This window comes from Lagopus leucura, unplaced genomic scaffold (genome assembly GCF_019238085.1).
Source record: "Lagopus leucura isolate 7727_CA_CO unplaced genomic scaffold, USGS_WTPT01 Super-Scaffold_702, whole genome shotgun sequence".
Classification (NCBI taxonomy): domain Eukaryota; kingdom Metazoa; phylum Chordata; class Aves; order Galliformes; family Phasianidae; genus Lagopus; species Lagopus leucura.
Window position 1 is genome coordinate 5,371,096 of NW_024962254.1, and position 19,225 is coordinate 5,390,320.

The 19,225-nt window shown below is 45.6% G+C and overlaps 1 protein-coding gene across 2 annotated transcripts in view; it reads left to right on the top strand.

Annotated features, from left to right (window-relative positions):
- The first annotated feature begins 5,144 nt into the window (after window positions 1-5,144).
- The window catches only part of TMEM135 (transmembrane protein 135), a 166,083-nt gene continuing 152,002 nt past the window's right edge, over window positions 5,145-19,225 (top strand). The window contains exons 1-2 of one of the 2 annotated variants that reach the window (XM_042862536.1): window positions 5,145-5,324; window positions 18,719-18,846. In XM_042862536.1, coding sequence (XP_042718470.1) covers window positions 5,184-5,324; window positions 18,719-18,846 — 269 coding nt within the window. In that variant the 5' untranslated portion in view covers window positions 5,145-5,183. The remainder of the gene's footprint in view (window positions 5,325-18,718; window positions 18,847-19,225) is intronic. The other variant, XM_042862537.1, reaches the window with a different exon arrangement.

Here is a 19,225-nt window from a genome sequence, read left to right on the forward strand (position 1 = left end):
TCCAGACCACCTCCTAAGACTGACCAGCAGGGCAAGGGTGGTGTTCCTGCCCCTCTGCTCTGCTCTATGAGACCTCACTTGGAGCACTGTGTCCAGATTAGTGGAGTCCTCAGTACAGGAGAGACATGGAGCTTTTGGAGTATATCAAAATGATCCAAGGGGTGGAGTGTTCCACCCCTCCTACACATACAGGCTGAGAGAGCTGGGGCTATTCATCCTGGAGAAAAGCAGGCTGCAGGGAGAATGGAGAGCAGCCTTACAGTATCTAAATGGGGGCTGTGAGAAAGAAGAAAGACTCTGTAGCAGGGTCTGTGGGATAGGACAAAGGGAAATGGCTTCAAATTAAAGAGGGGAGATGTAGGTTGGATATAAGGAAGAAGTTTTTTCCAATAAGGTAGCGAAGCACTGGCACAGGTTTTCTATAAAGGTGGTGGATGCCCTGTCCCTGGAGACACTCAAGGTCATGTTGGATGGGCCTATGAACACCTGATTGAGCTGTAGGTGTCCTTGTTCATTGCAGGGGAGTTGGACCAGATGATCTTGAAGAGTCTCTTCCAGCTCAAACAATTTTATGATTCTATGGTGACTCACTGTGAGGGCAAGCAGAATTCTTCACACCTCCATCTACTGTCGTGGGCTGAGATCCCTAATTTCCCTTGCAGATAGCAGATTTGTTAGACACTGAAGATATTAGTAGATAATGTTATCAGACAGTGAGACCCTCAGAAACCTGGAAAGGTGGACAGTGCTTTTCTGCATGCAGCCATTGCCACCTGAGACATCTGTATGCCAGTTAGCATCAGTATAGGTGAGCTGTAGAGCTGTAGTGCTGTCCAATAAGAAGGGGGTCGTGCCAAAGCCTGAGACATAAGTGGGAGTCTGGCCCAGCTAATGTTTGAAAGTTGCATTCTGTCAGCTCAGCTGCAAATGGATGTATTCAGCTAGAAGAGTGCAGGGCAGTAGGATGCTGCTACATCGCTCACCTGTCTGGCAGAAGGCACAGAAACTGGGATATCGTAGCTGTCCTTTAATGAGGCTTACATGCATCTGACATTTTTGACTGTGTAAACTTCAATCTTGATGTCCTGGTATATATGACATTGCTGAATTAGTGAGGACCTGGAGTAAGCCGAGCACTCAGAACACTCAGTTCCCCCGTCACTTACGCTGCTTAGCAATTAGCTTACACTCTGCCTTTGGTTTTAGGACTACTCAGAAAAACACTCTCCAGGACACCCAGATGTTTATTACAAGGCAAGTCCTGAGCCACATCACCCAGCTTCACACCAAGGGACCAATCCCTGGCATGCATTTATTAGCTTTATTGATGCAGCCTGGTATTCTCAGGATGCAGCCTTGTTCATATGGCCAGGAGAGCTCCTGAATGCCCCAAGAACATAAGGAGGTAAAAGTAAAGATTCACAATGCTTTTTGAAGTGAGTCTCTTCCTTTCCAAGACACTGCTGTCCCTGTTCCAACTAAGGCTGAGCTCCCAGGACAGCCCAGCCTGGAATGGGCTGTTAGGGTTTTCCCATGCTACTTCACCCCTAGGGCTTCCCAGAATAGAGGACTGCAACCCAATGGAACAGAGCCTGGAGCAAAGTCAGTGCTGTGGTGCCTTCTTCGTTAGTGCACAGCCAGAGTTGGCAGAGATCCCAAACCTCCTGCTCAGGTCCGAGCAGAGCTGCTGCACATGTGAATGAGGCTGGGTTTTCCTTTATCAGGAGGTGTTTTCCTAAGATGGGCTGGGCAAATCCATATATTAGGCAACAACTGCCATTTCTGCCTGCAAACAGTTCTTTAATCAGAGCACTGCAGAAGCAAGAAGTGATGCACTGGGTCACTGAACCACAAGATCTGCAGAGCTGCTCCAAGGTCTGCTCTGAAAGAAACATCTCCTATTTTACTGTGCTGGCCCACGATGTCAGAGGAGAATGTTAGTGGGATGGCAGTAGAGGTTGAACATTCCCACCAGTATTCCGTTATGTTTTGTTGCTGTGTGACAGACGGCAGCAGTGGGGCAGTCTGACAAAATGGTGTCTTACATGGAAGGGCATATGAAGCAAAGGTGTGGAACTGAATCCCTCCACAAGGGAACTGGAGGATGAAATAGCCAAGCCTCTATCCATCATATTTGAAAGGTCATGGCAGTCTGGTTTCCGCTGACTGAAAAAGGGGAAACTTAACCCCCATTTTCAAGAAGGGAAAAAAAGAAGATCCAGGGAACTACAGGACAGAGAGTGTCACCTCTGTGCCTGGCAAGATCATGGAGCAGATCCTCCTGAAAGCCCTACTAAAGCATATGGAAAATAAAGATGAGGTCATCAGTAGTAACCAACATGGCTTCACCAAGGGCAAGTAATACTTGACAAGCTTGGTGGCCTTTTATGATGGAGTTACAGCATGACACCATCTACCTGGACATGTGCAAAGTGTTTGACACTGTCCCACATAACATCCTGGTCGCCCTGTTGGAGAAAAATGGATTTGATGGATGGACCACTCACTGGATAAGGAGTTAGTTGGACGGTCACACTTAGAGAGTTACTGTTAGTGGCTCAATGTCCAAGTGGAGACCGGTGAGGAGTGGTGTTCCGCAGAGATCAGTACTGGGACCAGTGTTTTTTAACACCTTTGTAGGCAGCATGGACAGTGGGATCAAGTGCACCCTCATCAAGTTTGCAGATGACACCAAGCTGAGTGGTGCAGATGACATGCTAGAGGGAAGGAATGCTATCCAGAGGAACCGGGACAGGCTGGAGAGCTGGGCCCATGCCAACCTCACGAAGTTCAGACAGGCCAAGTGCAAGGTCCTGAACCTGGGTTGGAGCAATCTGAAGAACAGGTACAGGTTGGGTGGAGAATGGCTTGAGAGCAGCCCTGAGGAGAAGGATTTGGGAGTGTCAATTGAAAGATTCAACATGAGCCTACAATGTGCACTTGCAGCCCAGAAGGTCAACTATATCCTGGGTTGCATCAAGAGAAGCGTGACCAGCAAGGTGAAGGTGGTGATTCAGTTTCACTGGTAAAAATGCACAGCTAATGGTGGTGACTATATTGAAAAACAGTGTTCTGTAGCTGAAAATTTGCTCTATCGAACAGTGTTACTGTGCTCTTCGAAACTTGTGGATGCAAGTTTCCAAGGAATTAAATATGAAGCATTACTTTTGGAACAACCTGCTGGAAATACATGGTCTTGCATCAATAGGAGGCTTCCTGGGAGGAGTGTAAAACATTAGGGTGAAATGAGGAGCAGCGGAGATCCCTGATGTGCTCAGCCCAGAGCAGAGCAAGCTGAGGGGAGGCCTGATGGTGGTTGCAGCTCCTCACAGGGAGCGGAGGGCAGCGCTGAGCTCTGCTCTGTGTGACAGCGACTGGGCCTGAGGGAACAGCATGGAGCTGTGACAGGAGGTGGGGAAAGGGGCTGCACCAGAGGGCGGTGGGCATGGAACAGCCTGGAACAGCCTGCCTGGGCAGTGGGCATGGCCCCGAGCTGCCGGAGCTCAGGGAGCGTTGGGACAGTGCTCTCAGACATTGGGTTCGGTTTGGATGGTCCTATGTGGATCCAGGAGTTGCACTCAGTGATCCTTGTGGGCCCATTCCCACTTGGGATATTATATGGTTCTATGATCTGGCTGCAGGTTCTATGATCCGGCCCTACTAGGTCATTATCTGCCAGCCAAGCTTCACACAACTCCTCACTCAGCCACTGTACACCCTGTACCCAGCACGGACTGTTCACAAACTTCACAGACACCACAGGACATCCCAGCACGTTGGGCACACAAACAGCCAGCACTGCAAGCTGGGCCACGTGCCAGGGCTGCAGCTGACCTGGCTGCAGAACCACCCCTGCCCTCCAGGATTCTGTAGCCCAACTTACAAGGCTGCGGGGTAACCTCACTGCAGCATTTCAATACCTAAAAGGAGCCTACAGAGGGGAGGGGAATCAACTCTTTGAAAGGGTTGATAACTGCAGGACAAGGGGAAATGGTTTGAAGTTGAGGGAGGAGAGATTTAGGTTGGATGTCAGAGAGAAGTTCTTTACAGAGAGTGTGGTGAGGTGCTGGAACAGCTGCACAGAGAGGCTGTGGGTGCCCTGTCCATCCCTAGAGGTGTTCAAGGCCAGGTTGGATGGGGCCCTGGGCAGCCTGGTCTAGCATTAAATGTGGAGGTTGGTTGCCCTGCATGTGACAGGGGGGTTGGAGATTCATGATCCTTGAGGTCCCTTCCAACCCAGGCTATTCTGTGATTCTGTGACCCCGAAGCTTTAAGCAACCTCAGATCCCAATGTTCCCCCTCCCCCCCATTCGCTTTCCCAGACACTGATGCACTCAGGTGCAGATGCTCCCATCAGTGAGACTCCTTCCAGCACTCCCAGGACTGCACACACACCCCTGATTTGCAACTCCCCCTCCTTAGCTTTGCCATCCACCTCTCCAGTTTGCAGCCCCTTCCACTTGATTCCAACCCCCTCCTTATTTGCAACCCCTCCATCTCTTTGCGATTCCCCTCCCCATTGTGCAACTCCCCATCGGTTTGCAATGCCCCCCCCCGATTTGCTACTCCCCCATCTATCTGCAATTCTCCTCCTCAGTCTGCAATCCTTCTACCCCATTATTTACAACCCCTCATCGGTTTGCAACGCCCCCATCGGTTTGCGATACCCCCTATCTATCCTTATTCGCAACGCCCATCTATTTCCAGTTCCCCCTCCCCAGTTTGCCACCTTCCACCGTTTTGCAGTCGCCCATTTTGCAGCAATTCCACCTCCCCGGTGGTTTGCAAGCTTTCACCTATTTACAGTTCCCCACCCCAACATCCATTTAAACTCCCCCTCCCCCATCAATAAATCAATTCTTAACCCATCCCCAGAGTTTGCGATCTCCCTCCTTAGCTCACTTAACTCCCCTCGCCCCGCCGCCATCGCTTCCCAACCCGCCTCCCCGCTCGGCAGCCGCCAGCCTTACCCCCGCCCCCCGGCGCCGCGGATTGGCTGCGGGCCTCACGCGAGCCCGGCTGGGAGGGGGGGTGGAAGCGGCCGCAGTTGCCCGCGAGTAACCCCGCCGCCGGTAGCGCCCCGCGCGACCTTTCTCCCGCATCGGCGGTGACGCGGCGGGCGCGCGCGCGCGCGCTCGCCGTCTCCCCCCCCCACCTCCCTTCATCCTCTCGCGCGCGGCAAGATGGCGGCGCTGAGCAAGTCCATCCCCCACAGCTGCTACGAGATCGGGCACACCTGGCACCCGCGCTGCTCCGTCGCCGTCCTGCATGTCACGCAGAGTGCGCTGGCCGAATCCCTCCGCATCTACGGCACTCTGTACCTGGTGGGTGGTGGTCGGCTTGGGGGTGGGTTATGAGGGAAGGGGGGAGGAGGAGGAGGTGTTTGGGAAGGGTGGGGGTGTCACGGTGGGCTCTGTGGGCTGAGAGGTGTGAGGGTGAAGGGCATAGAGGAGCGTTCTGGGGAGGAGATGGCGTGGGGTGGTGGTAATAAGGGCTGTGGGATGGGCGAGCTGGGTGAGCTGGGTGAGGAGGACGCTGGGTGTGCTATTTTCAGCATTTCCTGGAGTGGTGAGGCTTGAAATAGGGAACAACAATGTGCCCAGCAGGTTAGCGTTATGTCTTTGGCAGCAGTAAGTGCACCACGCGCGTGGTGCTAGTGGTGGCACCTTGGGGATGGAATCGTGGCTAATCAGTGCCTTAGAATCAAGGAGGTTCCACTGTGTAATAAAGAAACAAGGCTGAAGGAATATATTAAGGCTTAGAGGAGCTGAAGTAGTCAGAGAGTATCCTACAGGTGAGGTATTTTGGTCTGGGCGTGCAATTAGGCTCGGTTATATCATCTCCATTGCGGCTGGCTTGTGTCCAGCAAGTTAGGGTGTAGGTAGAGGAGTTGGCAACTGTTTGCATCCATCTGAGTAAACATATCCTGAAAGCTGATCTAAGCTGAAAGCGCTGCAGGTATTTTGCTGTCCCCACCTCCGTGTTCTGGTTGTAACGGTGCTCACAGGGCTGAGCAGTGAGCTGGCTGCAAGTGGAGTCTGGAGCAAAGTAAAGCAAGTCACTGAGTCATAGAATCGTGAAGTTGCTTAGGTTGGAAAAGACCTTAAAGATCATGGAGTCCAAACACAACCTAACCATGCTACCCTAACAACCCTCTGCTAAATTGTGTCCCTGAGCACCACATCCAAATGGTTTTTAAACACGTCCAGGGATGGTGACTCAACCACCTCCTTGGGGAGCCTATTCCAGTGTTTATCAACTCTTTTAGTAAAAGAAGTTTTTCCTGATATCCAACCTAAACCTCCCCTTTCTCCTGCTCTGTGCCAGTGCCGGTGTTATAAAGATATCAAGACATAAAAGAGAAGACAAAGAGTGGAACCGCTGCAGTCCTGGCATGATTACTTTAAGCTCCCATTGAATGAAAATTGTGAGAGCATCAAATGACATGCTAAGGAAACTTAATGGCTGTTTGGTAACACTGTGGTCTTAAATGGTTGTCGTGTCTGGCCGTGAATGTTTTCATGCTGAACTGGCACAAACAGAAGTTGCCACTGTTTATGTGAGTGTATGCTGGGCTGGAACAGGAAGCCAATACCAAGGACGTGTCCTCTTCTCTACCTCCCCACCTTCCTTCAGTAATTTTTCCTCTGTGTGGTCTTGGACTTTGAATCTGCTCAAGAAGAGCTACGATAATTCATTCACTAACCCAAAAAGAGCTTTGTCTCCTGCCTGTAGCGAGGCTGAATTTTCATCTGCATTAACGAATTGAATTGGCCTTTTAGGAGGGTTTTGATGAGCACCAGAACCAGCAGCAGGTGAAAACTGAAAGGGTGCAACTGTGGAGGATGAAGGAGAAGCCTTGCACATTAAGTAGCTTGGCAGGGAAAGAGCACTGCTGAATTAAGAGTCATCCCTGAAGTGATTCTTTGTTGGACTTAAAGCTGTATTTGAAAACCTTGTATTTGTTAGTGAAATATCGTGGTTGCACAGCACAAACGTTCTGTCCTACATTTAAAGTCACGTGGTAGAGTGAATTCAAATTGCTTTATCTTTGTAGTCCTGTCAGTGGATGTTCGGAGTGTTGCTGGTACTGCTTAGTCCCAGTCTAACAGCACAGCATCAAGAAGTTTCCACTTCTGTTCTGCTTGTTTGTTCCTTCTGTTGCCATACGCAAATAACCAAGGCAAGTAGATGAAAGAGTTTGTTCTCAACAGCTTGTGTGGAAATGAATCAGTATGAAAGGATGAGAAGACATTGCCAGAGGTCATTCTGGGAGAGAAGGATGTGTGGTTAGGGACAGTCACAGTCTGGAGTCCAAACTCATAACATCTACACCCCACACCTCTTAAAAGTTTGGGTGCTCTTGTGTTGTTGAGAGACTGATGGAGCCTAATTTACGTGATACTGCTGTTTGATGAGCAACTTTCAGTGCATAACTATGAGAAGTCTTTGCTTCGAAATGCTGCTGTTCAGTGGTGGTTTTTTCTTGTTCCTGTTAGTATATAACAGAGCTTCTGTATTTTTTGACTTGGCAAAAAGTCTTTAGATCATACTTTCACGGACGTTATTTTCACCCTAGGATTAGTTGATTGCTTTAGCAAAAGTAGATTTTGTATCTAAGTGGAAATGTCCCTCCCTGAGAGTATACTTAGTAACCATACAGTCATTTGTAGATGTAGCCAGTGATCGAGTGGTCCTTTATTTGTTTTCTAGGTGCTTGGGTCAGCTTGCAAAGCTTTGGTAATAGGGAGGGTGAAGGCAAAGAGAAAGGAAGATTCTCCCTCTCTGGGAGGGTTGGTATGAGCTCAGGCTCATTGGGTGTTAAATCTGGCAAGGAATGTCAATGCCTGCAGGAAGGGCTGCTTCAAATGCATCAGTAGCAAAGGGAAGACTGGGGAAAATGGGCCCTGCTGCTGCACGGGGTGGGTGCTCGTGATGAACGATGCAGGGAAGGTGGAGTATTACTTGAAATATTTGTATTGCTTCACTACAACCTCAAAAATGATTTTGGTGTCCTAAAGAGGATTCCATAATGTACTGAAGTAATTCATTATCTATAACAAGCTATGTATGTGTTCCACAATGTGCAGTTAATTGTACTGCCATTAAAATAAATAGGAGTCAAGTTGTATGAGAATTTTGTTTAGGAGAACTCTGTGGTGAAAGCATGTATGAGCTGCTGTTGTGTGTTATGGTTCTTTACATTCTCGGTTAGAATGCTGTAATATAGCTTCCCTCTGAGTTGACAGAGTTTGTGCTTTTCATTTTCAACGCTTGAACTTTTTTAAGGTTGTTTCTATGAGGAAAGTGATGCTAAAATAGTTTTCCACGTGTTGTCCTTGTTAATTTTTTCTTTAACAAATATTTATGCGAAGGAAGTTTTCGTAATTGTGGTGATGTTTTTTGGGGCTGAGTAGCTGGATCAGTTCTGTGCACTACGTTTTCAGGACATCTCGGTAAGCACTGCTGCTCCAAGTGCTGTGGGTTGGGCCACTCTCCAGAAGAGATCAGAAGACAATGTGGGTTTATGTTGTGTGTAGGGTTGCAGTCTGTGTGTGTAAACACTGCTGCTTACCTGTCTCTTCACCCATCTATCCATTAGTGACGCGCCTACAGAACCATTTGTGTCTGTATTATTCCTTAATAAATGAAGGCTGAGCTATTACTTATCTTGGTTCTTCATTAAGTGATAGTATCCTTCAGGAGAATGGATCTTCCTGGCATTCATACACTGCACAGTAATGTGGTATTTGGGTGGAGATGTACATCTGGCTGGTGGCTTTGTTTGGTTGGAAGCACCCACGTAACCTGTAAAACCTTTTAGATCCAGAGATACCTGAATGCCTGAGCAACCTGAAATACCTTCTTGGAAAATGTCAGCCATGTCCTACTGCTCCTTATGTGTCTGCACTTTGGCTCAAATGGAGCCACGTTTGGATATAAAGGTCATTTCTAAACACCCTGATGGGTTGATGTGAGCTGCAGATTCCTCTGGAACGGAATTTCTTTCATGCAAAAAAGCTAAGTCATCAAGTCCTGAGTTTATAGGTGATATTTTGATATTTTATTATGCATTCAGAGTTAAGTTCTATTTTTTGAGCCACTAATCCTCTGAAACGTCATGAAAATAACTGGTGAGGTTTTAGGATTAGAGACCACTTGAGTCAAGCTGCTGTGTGCAGACAGAATGAGAGGGTAAGAAGGTGGCAACCTGAAGAATTCGGAGGTTATGATGGGTATTTGGTGTCGCTACCATTTTGGATATAAAGTGGCTGGCAGGAATGCTTGTTTTGTAATTAAGACTGCTTACATTTTACAAGTGAAGCATTCCTTTGTGTAGCTCTTCTGAGAGGTTTGCTTTCTTTGGATCATAGAATCATAGAATGGCCTGGGTTGAAAAGGACCTCAAAGATCATGTAGTTTCAACCCCTGCCACGGGCAGGGTCACCAACCACCAGCCCAGGCTGCCCAGAGCCACATCCAGCCTGGATGTACAGCTCCAAATTCAACCAATTGATTATAGCAGCTGCTCTCAGTTGTGATCTTGTATTTTAGGTGCTCATGCCTTTCCCAAAAGAGAGAGATGCCTTCCGTGTGTTGGCTGAACAACAGAGCATCTGGCTGTACTCTTAGGGGAACTCTTTAGATCCAAGTCTTACTTAGCCTGTACAATGCAAACCTGCATCTTTTGTAAGCTATCCTGATCAGCCGGCCAGGATGTGATGTTTCTCTTCAGTCCTTATTTTGAACCATTGAATCATTAAGGTTGGAAAAGACCACTGAGATCATCCAGTCCAACCATGGACCCATCCCCACCATGCCCACTAACCTTGTCCCTCAGTGCTGCATCTCCACATTACGTGAACACTTTCAGGGATATTAACTCCACCACCTTCCTGGGCAGCCTGCTCCAATACCTCCCTGCTCTTTCTGAGCAGAATTTTTTTCCTAATATCCAACCTGAACCTCCACTGGTGCAACTTGAGGCCCATTACTGCCATGCTGTGCAACAGAAGAGAAACTTAGTAACTCCAGAAGAGTAAGATATAACAGGTACTGAACTTCATTGATTCATAGCTCACCAGGAAGGTTCTGAAGCGTCATTGTCGGTAGTTACAGCATTTATTGAGGCTTCCAGATGAAAGGAGGTAAGGGAAAAAGTTAAAAATTGCTGAACTCCAATCTTAAAATAACAAACAAAAAAACAACAAAGCAACCACCTATAAATGTAGACTTGTTTAAAACTTGTCTGCCTTGATCTTTTAAGAAAATTTTGCTAAAGACCTTCAAGTTGATGTGCTTTACCTCCAAAGCTCCTTAAGATTAGATAAAGATTAAAAATAAATAAATTGGAGATGTAACATTGTGTGTTCAAAATTGAACAATTCAGGCTTTTCCCAGAAATTAGGATTAGGAGAAGAAAATGAGGTCATGATTAGAATCACAGAATGGCTGGGTTGAAAAGGACCACAGTGCTCATCCAGTTCCAACCCCCTGCTATGTGCAGGGGCACCAGCCACCAGCCCAGGCTGCCCAGAGCCACATCCAGCCTGGCCTTGAATGCCTCCAGGGTTGGGGCATCCACAGCCTCCTTGGGCAGCCTGTTCAGTGCGTCACCAACCTGTGTGAAAAACTTCCTCCTAATATCTAACCTAAATCTCCCCATCTCAGTTTAAAACCATTCCCCCTTGTCCTATCTCTGTCCACACTCACAAACAGCCATTCCCCCTCCTGTTTACATGCTATCTTCAAATGTTGGATGGCCACAATGCGGTTTCCTCAGAGCCTTCTCTTCTCCAAGAGAAACAATCCTGGTTCCCTCACCCTTTCCTCACAGGAGAGGTGCTCCAGCCCTCTCATCATCTTAGTGGCTCTCTTCTGGACCCGCTCTAAGAGCTCTGTTAGCTTGTATCAGGCTGGGGATAGGGATGAAGGGTCCAGCTGTGAGTGGCTGCATTATCAGGTCTGAGTTGTCTTGGCCTGTGTTGCCCTTGGTTCCCGTTGATTTCACGTGGGAAGCCTGCCATTCATTACACGTGTCAGAGCAAAGTCCTCTGTTTCCTGAGGGGTTGAATGTTTTTCACATGTGTTGTTTATGGTGTATGTTCCAGTAGATGGAAATGCTTAATCAATAATACGAAGTGGTGTAACCAGTGATAGTAACGTTTCCTTTCATAAGATAAAAATGGTTTGATCTCTACTTTGCAGTGAAGCTAATTCTTCTGACTTCTTGCTTGTGAGATGGCAGAGTTGTTTGTGTCCTTCCCCTTATCATTCTCCTGACCTGGCCATCTGTCCCTGCTTAATTTAAGCCAGGCTCCCTCCTTCCTTTTACAGCCTGATGCATAATTTTCCTGGCTGTACCTACACCCTATGAGATAGGGCCATAGCCCAGCCTAAAGGCACGTGGTGCCCGCCGGCCATGCCTCGCTCCAGCTCTGCTTCAAGTGTGGTATCTCGTAGGGAGAGCTGTTTGGATTCATCCTGTGCCAAGCCTGGAGTTAGCAAGCACCAAACAGATGCTGCTTTGTCAGTCCATATAGGCACAGACATCGATGTTGTTTGTGCTGTGCATGATTGTGTATTGGAGGTAGGGTGGGAAGCCTCAGAAGGCTGTTAGCGTTACCCTGTAACATGCTTCTGCCTATGAGGCCCATCAAGAAATGGGATTTGTTTATGGCATAGCCTGATGCTGTAATCATGTACTGGCATATCTGATCATCTCAGTTCTGCACTATGTTCTGAGGGACCTGCAGGTCAGCGCGTTCTTGCTTTCAGGTTCTTCTGGAAGCCACTTTAATTATGACTAAAATTAGTTTAAATGTTACTAAAGAAAGAGCCTGATTGCAACATCTTCATTCCAGGCTGCGATCATTCCGGTCTGTTCAGGCAGCTTTTAGGGCAGACTAGTAACATTCTTTCATAAAACTAAAATAAACCAAAAAAGTCTTTTGGTGAGATGCTTATTTCAGTGGGGAAAAGTGCAAGCATTTCAGAAGAATCAGCAAGGAATTCAGCAGCATCGAGGAGCTGAAGCTCAAAGGTACAAGGGTGGCGTGGAGCCTGCACTGCAGTGATAGCGAGAGGACCCAGCCTTGACAGAGCAATGAACTCAGCACAGGCACTGGGAAGCAGCAAACCTGGCGAAGAGGCTTCTGTCAAGCAGGTGTACATCTGTTCTCTGTGAATTGAGAGTGATGCCAGAACTGAAGGTAATCTGGATGTTCAGAGAGTACATGAATTCTCCTGTTCGTTTCTATTTTTTAACTTGGGTGCAAATGTGCGAAGTTTAAAACAAACCAAACCTAAACACGACAAAACAAGCCACACCCCTCATGCTAATCCTTGTACAACATCTCTCAAGGCACAGAGGAAGGAAGTTGGAGGGCAGAGCAGGGGAACACCGTCCTCGTTGTGGTACTGCAGGAGCTGACTTGTGAAATTATGAAGCCTCACTTTTTTTTATCTGTGAAATCAGGGTGGTACCAGCTAATTGAGGAACACGAGATCTGAATGTTTAAGAAGAGTCACTGGGAACAAATTGCTGGTTTAGACAACAGTGTATTTCGAAACACAAATGTTACCTGAGGGCATTTTGAGATTAAGTCATTCCAAAGTGCTTAAAAATCATTTTTAAAGCAAGGGAATAATGTCCTTAGAAAATTCATACAGGACTGTGAAAATGTAGAATGTTAAGCACATGTGTATTTAATCTATTCAAATATAGCTTTGAAACAAATCTGACATCTGTCTTTGTGTGGTATGAGACATTTTCTAAACTGTTTTAAATGTTTAGAGTTGCTTTGCTTTCAGTTTTCTCCAGAAATCCCTAAGGAAGTGAAGCAGGAAGGTGCCAGGCTCTGCTCAGGGAACCTGATGATGGGTGTAGAAATGGCACGGAGTTGCACTGGGGAAAGTCAGTCTGGGCATTAAGAAAAAGGTTTTTATCATAAGGGTGAGCAGGCACTGGAACGGCTTGCTGGAGAGGTGGTTGATGTCAGTGCTCAAGAAACATAACACAACGCCCTCAATAATGTGGTTTAGCCCTGAAGAGATTGAGCATTGGGGCTGGATCATCTCTAAGGGTCCATTTGCATAACTTGTGCTTTGACAGTTTTCCTAGCTTGTTAATGATTTGCTGCATATATATTATATAAACCATCTGCACAGCATTATTGGTAGTCTCTACATTTGCATGCTAGATAGCTACTGTGATGTAAGTCATGGAGCTTTGTGCCTGGAGATGTGGCTAGGTGTCTCAATATTTCTGTAGTTCTTTTTTTTTTTTTTTTTTTTTTTTTTTTTTTTGTGTGTGTGTGTGTATTTGTTTTTATGTGCTCAATTTTAGTGGTGCTTGTGAAGGAATGAGATAGAAATGATTCTGCTTTTTTCAGTTTCCATCAGTCAGTGTTGCATGCTGGGCTAAGTTCATAGAATCATAGAGTAGCCTGGTTTGAAAAGGACCACAATGCTCATCCAGTTCCAACCCCCTGCTATGTGCAGGGTCGCCAACCACCAGACCAGGCTGCCCAGAGCCACATCCAGCCTGGCCTTGAATGCCTCCAAGGATGGGGCATCCTGCTGCTAAGGTTTGATGGAGGGGGTTGCATTCTTAAACATAAAGTTTGTGCAAACCTAAAAAAGTGGTGACTTGAAAGAGATGAACAAATAATACTGTACTCCCACAGCAGAGCTGATGCAATTTCTGTGTTTTTTAGCCTGCCACAGAATCCATCAGTGTGTGTATGTCGATCAGCACATGCATTGAGTCAAGCTGGTGCTGCCTGTAGTCCATAGAATCATAGAATTGCTCAGGTTGGAAAAGACCATCAAGTCCAACCACAACCTCAGCATACTACCCTAACTAACAACCCTCCGCTAAGTCATGTCCCCAAGCACCACATCCAAATGGTTTTTAAACACGTTCAGGGATGGTGACTCAACTTATTGAGCTGATGACATGCATAGTATCAAACTAATTGTCTTATTTGGGACCAGGAATGTTTTCCCTGGAAGTCAGCCTGACAGGTCTGGTTTTGCCCCAGCCTTCTTTCAGCACATGGCTGTAGGGCAGAAGTGGCACACGACAGGAATCAGGAATACAGGCGTATTTCATCACACTGACTTGTTACTGCTCTGTGGGTGTTACTTGTCTTACTGTGAATGCACAAGTTTAGCTGTCTGAGGTCTGAAGTGCTGTGATCAAAGTTTCACCCAGATTCCCATATGTTTCCTGATTGTAATCTGGAAATATCTGTATTTTCTGTGGACTGTGTTGATCTGAAAGGAGATCAAGAGCCATAATATGTGGATGCAAAGAGGGAAACTGCAAAGTTCTGAAAGCTCTGGACATCTTCCCTGTGACAGTGCAGGACTTGTTTTAAATTCCTTTTTGCTCTTGGTTGTTGTTTGTGCATCTAGAAGAGTGCTTCTTATAGGGGACTGAGACAGATGAGATTCACTGCTGGGCTACTTTAGAAGCTGAGAGTGCAAAACTGTTGGGAAAGCTGAGCTGTGTATGCCATCTCTAGAGCTGTGCCAGCATGCAGCCCAGCTGCTAGTAAGGGCCCTGGGCAGTGAGTGCTGTTAGATGCTTGCACAGACCAGATAGGACTGCATCTGCAGGCTGTCCTACGGTGTGAAGTTTCTCTCATAGCATAAGAACACTTAAGTTGTGCTGAGAAGGCAATGCCAGTTCTGGCATTGAGTTTCTTTTATTATTTTCCAGGTGTCTCTGAATTCTGTAAATTAAATTGAAAGAAATTATGTTCTGCCATGACACAAATGCTAAGTTCTTACGTGGGCTGGAATTTTCTTGATGAATAAAGACATCTTTAATACTAAGTACTTTAAACTTGAGTATTCTTTATCTGCAGAGAGCAAATCTGCTTGAGAAAGTGCAGTTACCTAACAGGGGCTTCATGTGAATAACATCCATACTGGTTTGTATAGTAGAGATTGATAGAACATCAGCTATATGGTGAGCATTGGTTTTGTTAGGTCTTCTGTTCCCTTTCTAATCTCCTCCTTAGAGAGATGTGTATGCTGGGTAACATTTTGATTTTACAGCTTTGTCACTCGTTTTTAAATGGATGATATTTAGCATGTGGGCAGATGAGAAGCACAAGCTGCCTTGTGCCTGCTGGTCAGAAAGCAGCACAGTCAGGGTTATTTGTTAGCATCTGTGAAACTATTCCACACTCTTACTGATATTTTTCAGAGGAACAAAAGAAAAGGTGATACTGTGTTGCAAAGGGTTATTTTGTTATCTTTTTTGTTCCATGAAATCATGATCTTGTAGTGCTATGAGGGGTGCATTCTTCCATGCCCTGGATTGCAGGTAAACTGTGGCTAGGAGGAGAGGTGGGGCAGCACAAGCAGTGTGAAATCGAAGGGAAGGAATATAGTGTCAGGGTTTCATGCAGTGGCAAACATTCATGGCATTTTCTAATACAGCTTTTCTTCACTCCATGCTTTCTTACTTATGCTGGAAATCTGCAGTGTTTTCTAAGCATTGAAGAATTTTTCTACTTCTCTGTCTTAAAAAGAAAAGAATGTAGCTGAGAAACTGTAGAGAGGAGAGAAGAGCACTGGGAGGCAGGGAGCTGCTTCAGGCAACTCTTGGATACGTGATAGTGAACTGTTTGGAACAGTCACTTGACTCAGAATTGCAGTCCTTCATTCTTATAGTGAGTAACATCCCAAACTTTATCTGTCAGCATTAAGGTCATGATGCAGACCTCCCTTAGATACCCAAGTCAAGGAATCTGAGGATTCATCTGCTCCTTTTATATAGAATCTCCAAATTGAGTTGGAAGGGATCTAAAAGTCCACCCAACCTCCTACCATGGGCTGGTTGCTCCCCAGCAGCTCAGGCTGCCCAGGCCCCATCCAACCTGGCCTTGAGCACCTCCAGGGCTGGGGCACTCAGAGCTCTTTGGGGAGCAGTGCCAAGGCCTCACTGCCCCCGAGTGTAAAATTTATTCCTAACTTCTTTTAGTTTAAAACTATTCCCTGTTGTCATATTACTAACAGACGATGTAAAAAATAAGTCTCCCTCCTGTACTGGACTGCAATGAGGTTTCCTCCCATAGTTCTGGAGATCTGTGAGCGTGTTTTCAATGAGACAGCTGTTTCTTGGATCTGACTCTGCAGGGTGCCTCACACAGCACAGGTTGCCATGTAACCTTGTGCTCTGACTGTTAGCACTCTCTTCATGGACATTAAAGCTTGCCAAGGAGGTAGCTACTGGGTTTCCTCATGGCCCTTTCCTTCCATGCTGGTGTCTGTTGCTACTGTCTGGTGCTAAGCCTTGAGCAGAGCGTTTGTCACAAAGCATTTGGCCTTCATCACAGTGACCTCCCAACTCACCTGGATGGGGTTTATCCCTATGGGAATGAAGAAATGCCATGGGCTGACATGTTTCAGAATCTCTCTTGCCTATTTCAACTGTAAGAGTACTTTCTGTAACTGTGGAGGGCTGGAAGGGAATACAAGGTGGAGTCTGGAAGTATTACTGGTGTTCATTCCACGTAATCACACCATAGGTGGTGGGGTGAAGGGGAGGAACTTGCTGTGTAACCTGCTTTTGTCAGGTTTTGGCTGTACATGGTATTTAGCTTAGTTGATGTCTGTAAAACACTGTGGAGATGATGGGCATTATCTGTTTTTGATGTGCATGCCTCAAGCCATATTGCTTTTACATGTGCAGCTCCTTCAGTTATCATAAGCAGTGTTTCCTCAGCCTGACCTGTGTGGTGGTGTTCCTGATTCTTTTCTGCCCTTGAGTTGAGTAGTAAGGAGAAGGGAAAGTGAAAAACTAGTGTAAAACTTATTGGAGATGCTACAGAATTAACCATTAGCTTTTGATTTGACACTGCTTTATAACAATACCAATATTTTCAAAATTTTGTGTATTTAAAAGAGATATAAAAGTATAAAATGCTTCTTCGGAGGAAACAAGACTTTACGCTTCAGCTCAAAGGTTGTGTTCTTTAAAAAGAAAAAAATTCTTCTGTTCCACATGTTCACAACCTTTGTACAGTAGACTGGAAATAGCTGAGGAGGTGGCAACGAGTAATCTGGTGTTTAGCCTGCATTAAGACTTTGTAACAGAAAGATTATCTGGATTGCACTGTTGCCTAATCTATTATGGCTTAAGCAGTCTTGACATGTGATGAAGTGGTGCGTTAATCTATTTTCAGAAGTCTGTTTGTGCATATGTTTCTCCTTAATTCAGGCTTTGTTTTGGGCACTTGTTTTGGCAGAGCTCTCTTATGGTTACTTACAGCAGAATCATAGAATCACAAGTTTGGAAGGGACCTGCAAGATCATCTAGTTCAGCTGTCCTCCCATTACCCTTGCTCCCACAAGCCACTAGACCGTATCTCGTAGGTTCTCATCCAGATAAAAGCCTCATTTTATCTCTGTATCTAAAACACCTTGCTGTTCAGTGCAAGTGGGCTGGTTTTGAGAAGAACAATTCCTTCCCCCGTGTCTTTGAATTGAGAAACCAAGTCCTCAAGAGGTGCTACTGACCAACAGGCTGCCTGCTGTTCTCATCAGCACTTGTAGTTTTAAGCTCTTTCTGTCTGCAGTTTTCCGACTGTAAGCGTTGGTTGAAAGCTCTGACTATTTTGAGAGTCCTTGAGAAACCAGTGCAGATGAACATGATGATGCTATTAAAAACAAAAATCTGTCTGTCAGTGCATTCTAAGTTCATGGAACCATGGAGATTTGGAGGCCACGTGGTTCCAGCCTCGTGCTCAAGGCAGGACAAGTCGGATAGGTGTGTGTGGGGCATTTCCTGGTCTGAGCTTTAGAGGATCTCTGGTGTTGGAGAGTCCACAACCTTTTAGGGCAGTCCGTTCAGATATTCAGCCACCTCAAAGGGTAATATTTTTTATCTTGTCTAACCTGAGTGTCCAGTATTTGAATTGTCTGTTGCCTTTCATCTTAGCTGTGCTCTTCTGAGAAAAATCTGGCTCCTTGTTCTAATAATTGCAAGATTTCAGTAGACAAGAAGGATTTTGAGGACATGTTATATTTGAGCCTTCATCTAACAGTTCTTCATAACATAAATTCAACTGACTAAGAGAGCACTTGTTTTTCAGATCCAACCTGGTTTCTACTTCAGGCATACGTAACATGATGTTTTCACGTAGTGTTTCTATACAATTTCTCAAGAATGTGTTCTTCTTTTAGCAAATGGTGAAAAAGTTTTGGAGGACTTGGAGTTGTTTGGTACGATTAGAAACCTTTAGAAATGCATCAGCACTTTGTAGGCACAGTGTAGGGGCCATATCTGGATCGCTTAGTGCATTGCTTAGTGGTATGCTGGCCTTTGTTATGAGGTGCTCCAATTGCCTGAAAGACAAATCTTTGTGAGTTTATTACATCTTAAAGTTCTGCTATCTGGCAGACAACCTTTCTGACTATTATGGCCAATGGTAACAAGGTAGTAAAACCTCTCTCACAGTTTCCACTGAGGCTTATGTGGCATATTTCCTGGTATAAACACTGTAATATCTGGAACAAGTTTAAAGGAAATCTTTGTGGTATTGTTCGTAAAACCAGCAAATTTAAGGAGATTTGATTTACTACTTAAATGGGTGTATTTCATTTTTCATTTTTCTTTTTTCTTTTTTCTTTACAATGTGCAAGAAAGAACCTAATTGAATTAAAGTTTGTCCTCCCTTTTTTCTTCCTCCTCCCTCAGATTGCAGCTATTCTCAGGAAACGAAAACTTGACTATTATTTGCACAAACTGCTACCTGAGATCTTGCAATCAACTTCCTTTCTGACAGCAAATGGGACCTTGTATATTGCTTGCTTTTGCATTCTAAGGTTGGTATACTGTCCTAAAAATTAAATGTAACAGGAATGTAACTTCTTAGCTTATAGAATAATAACTTTAAAAAAAAAAAAAGACAACCACACAATTTGTAATGGGTAGGAGAAAGACAGCAACACCTGTGCTTTCTGATTTTTGCAATTGACTGTGCACAATATGCACCTTCCCCCCTCTCTCCCCCCCCCTTGCTTATGTAAATGTTTTTAAAATCAGCAAACAAGGCAATATATTCACATGGTTTCCTTCTCCATTTGTTACTGATTCCAAATGCATGGGTGCAGGAAATGCAGGTTAATTGTAAGGGTTATCTAAGGAAATCTGATTTTTCTCTCCTAGAAATGTTTGAATGCAAACAGACTTCTCAAACCGTGG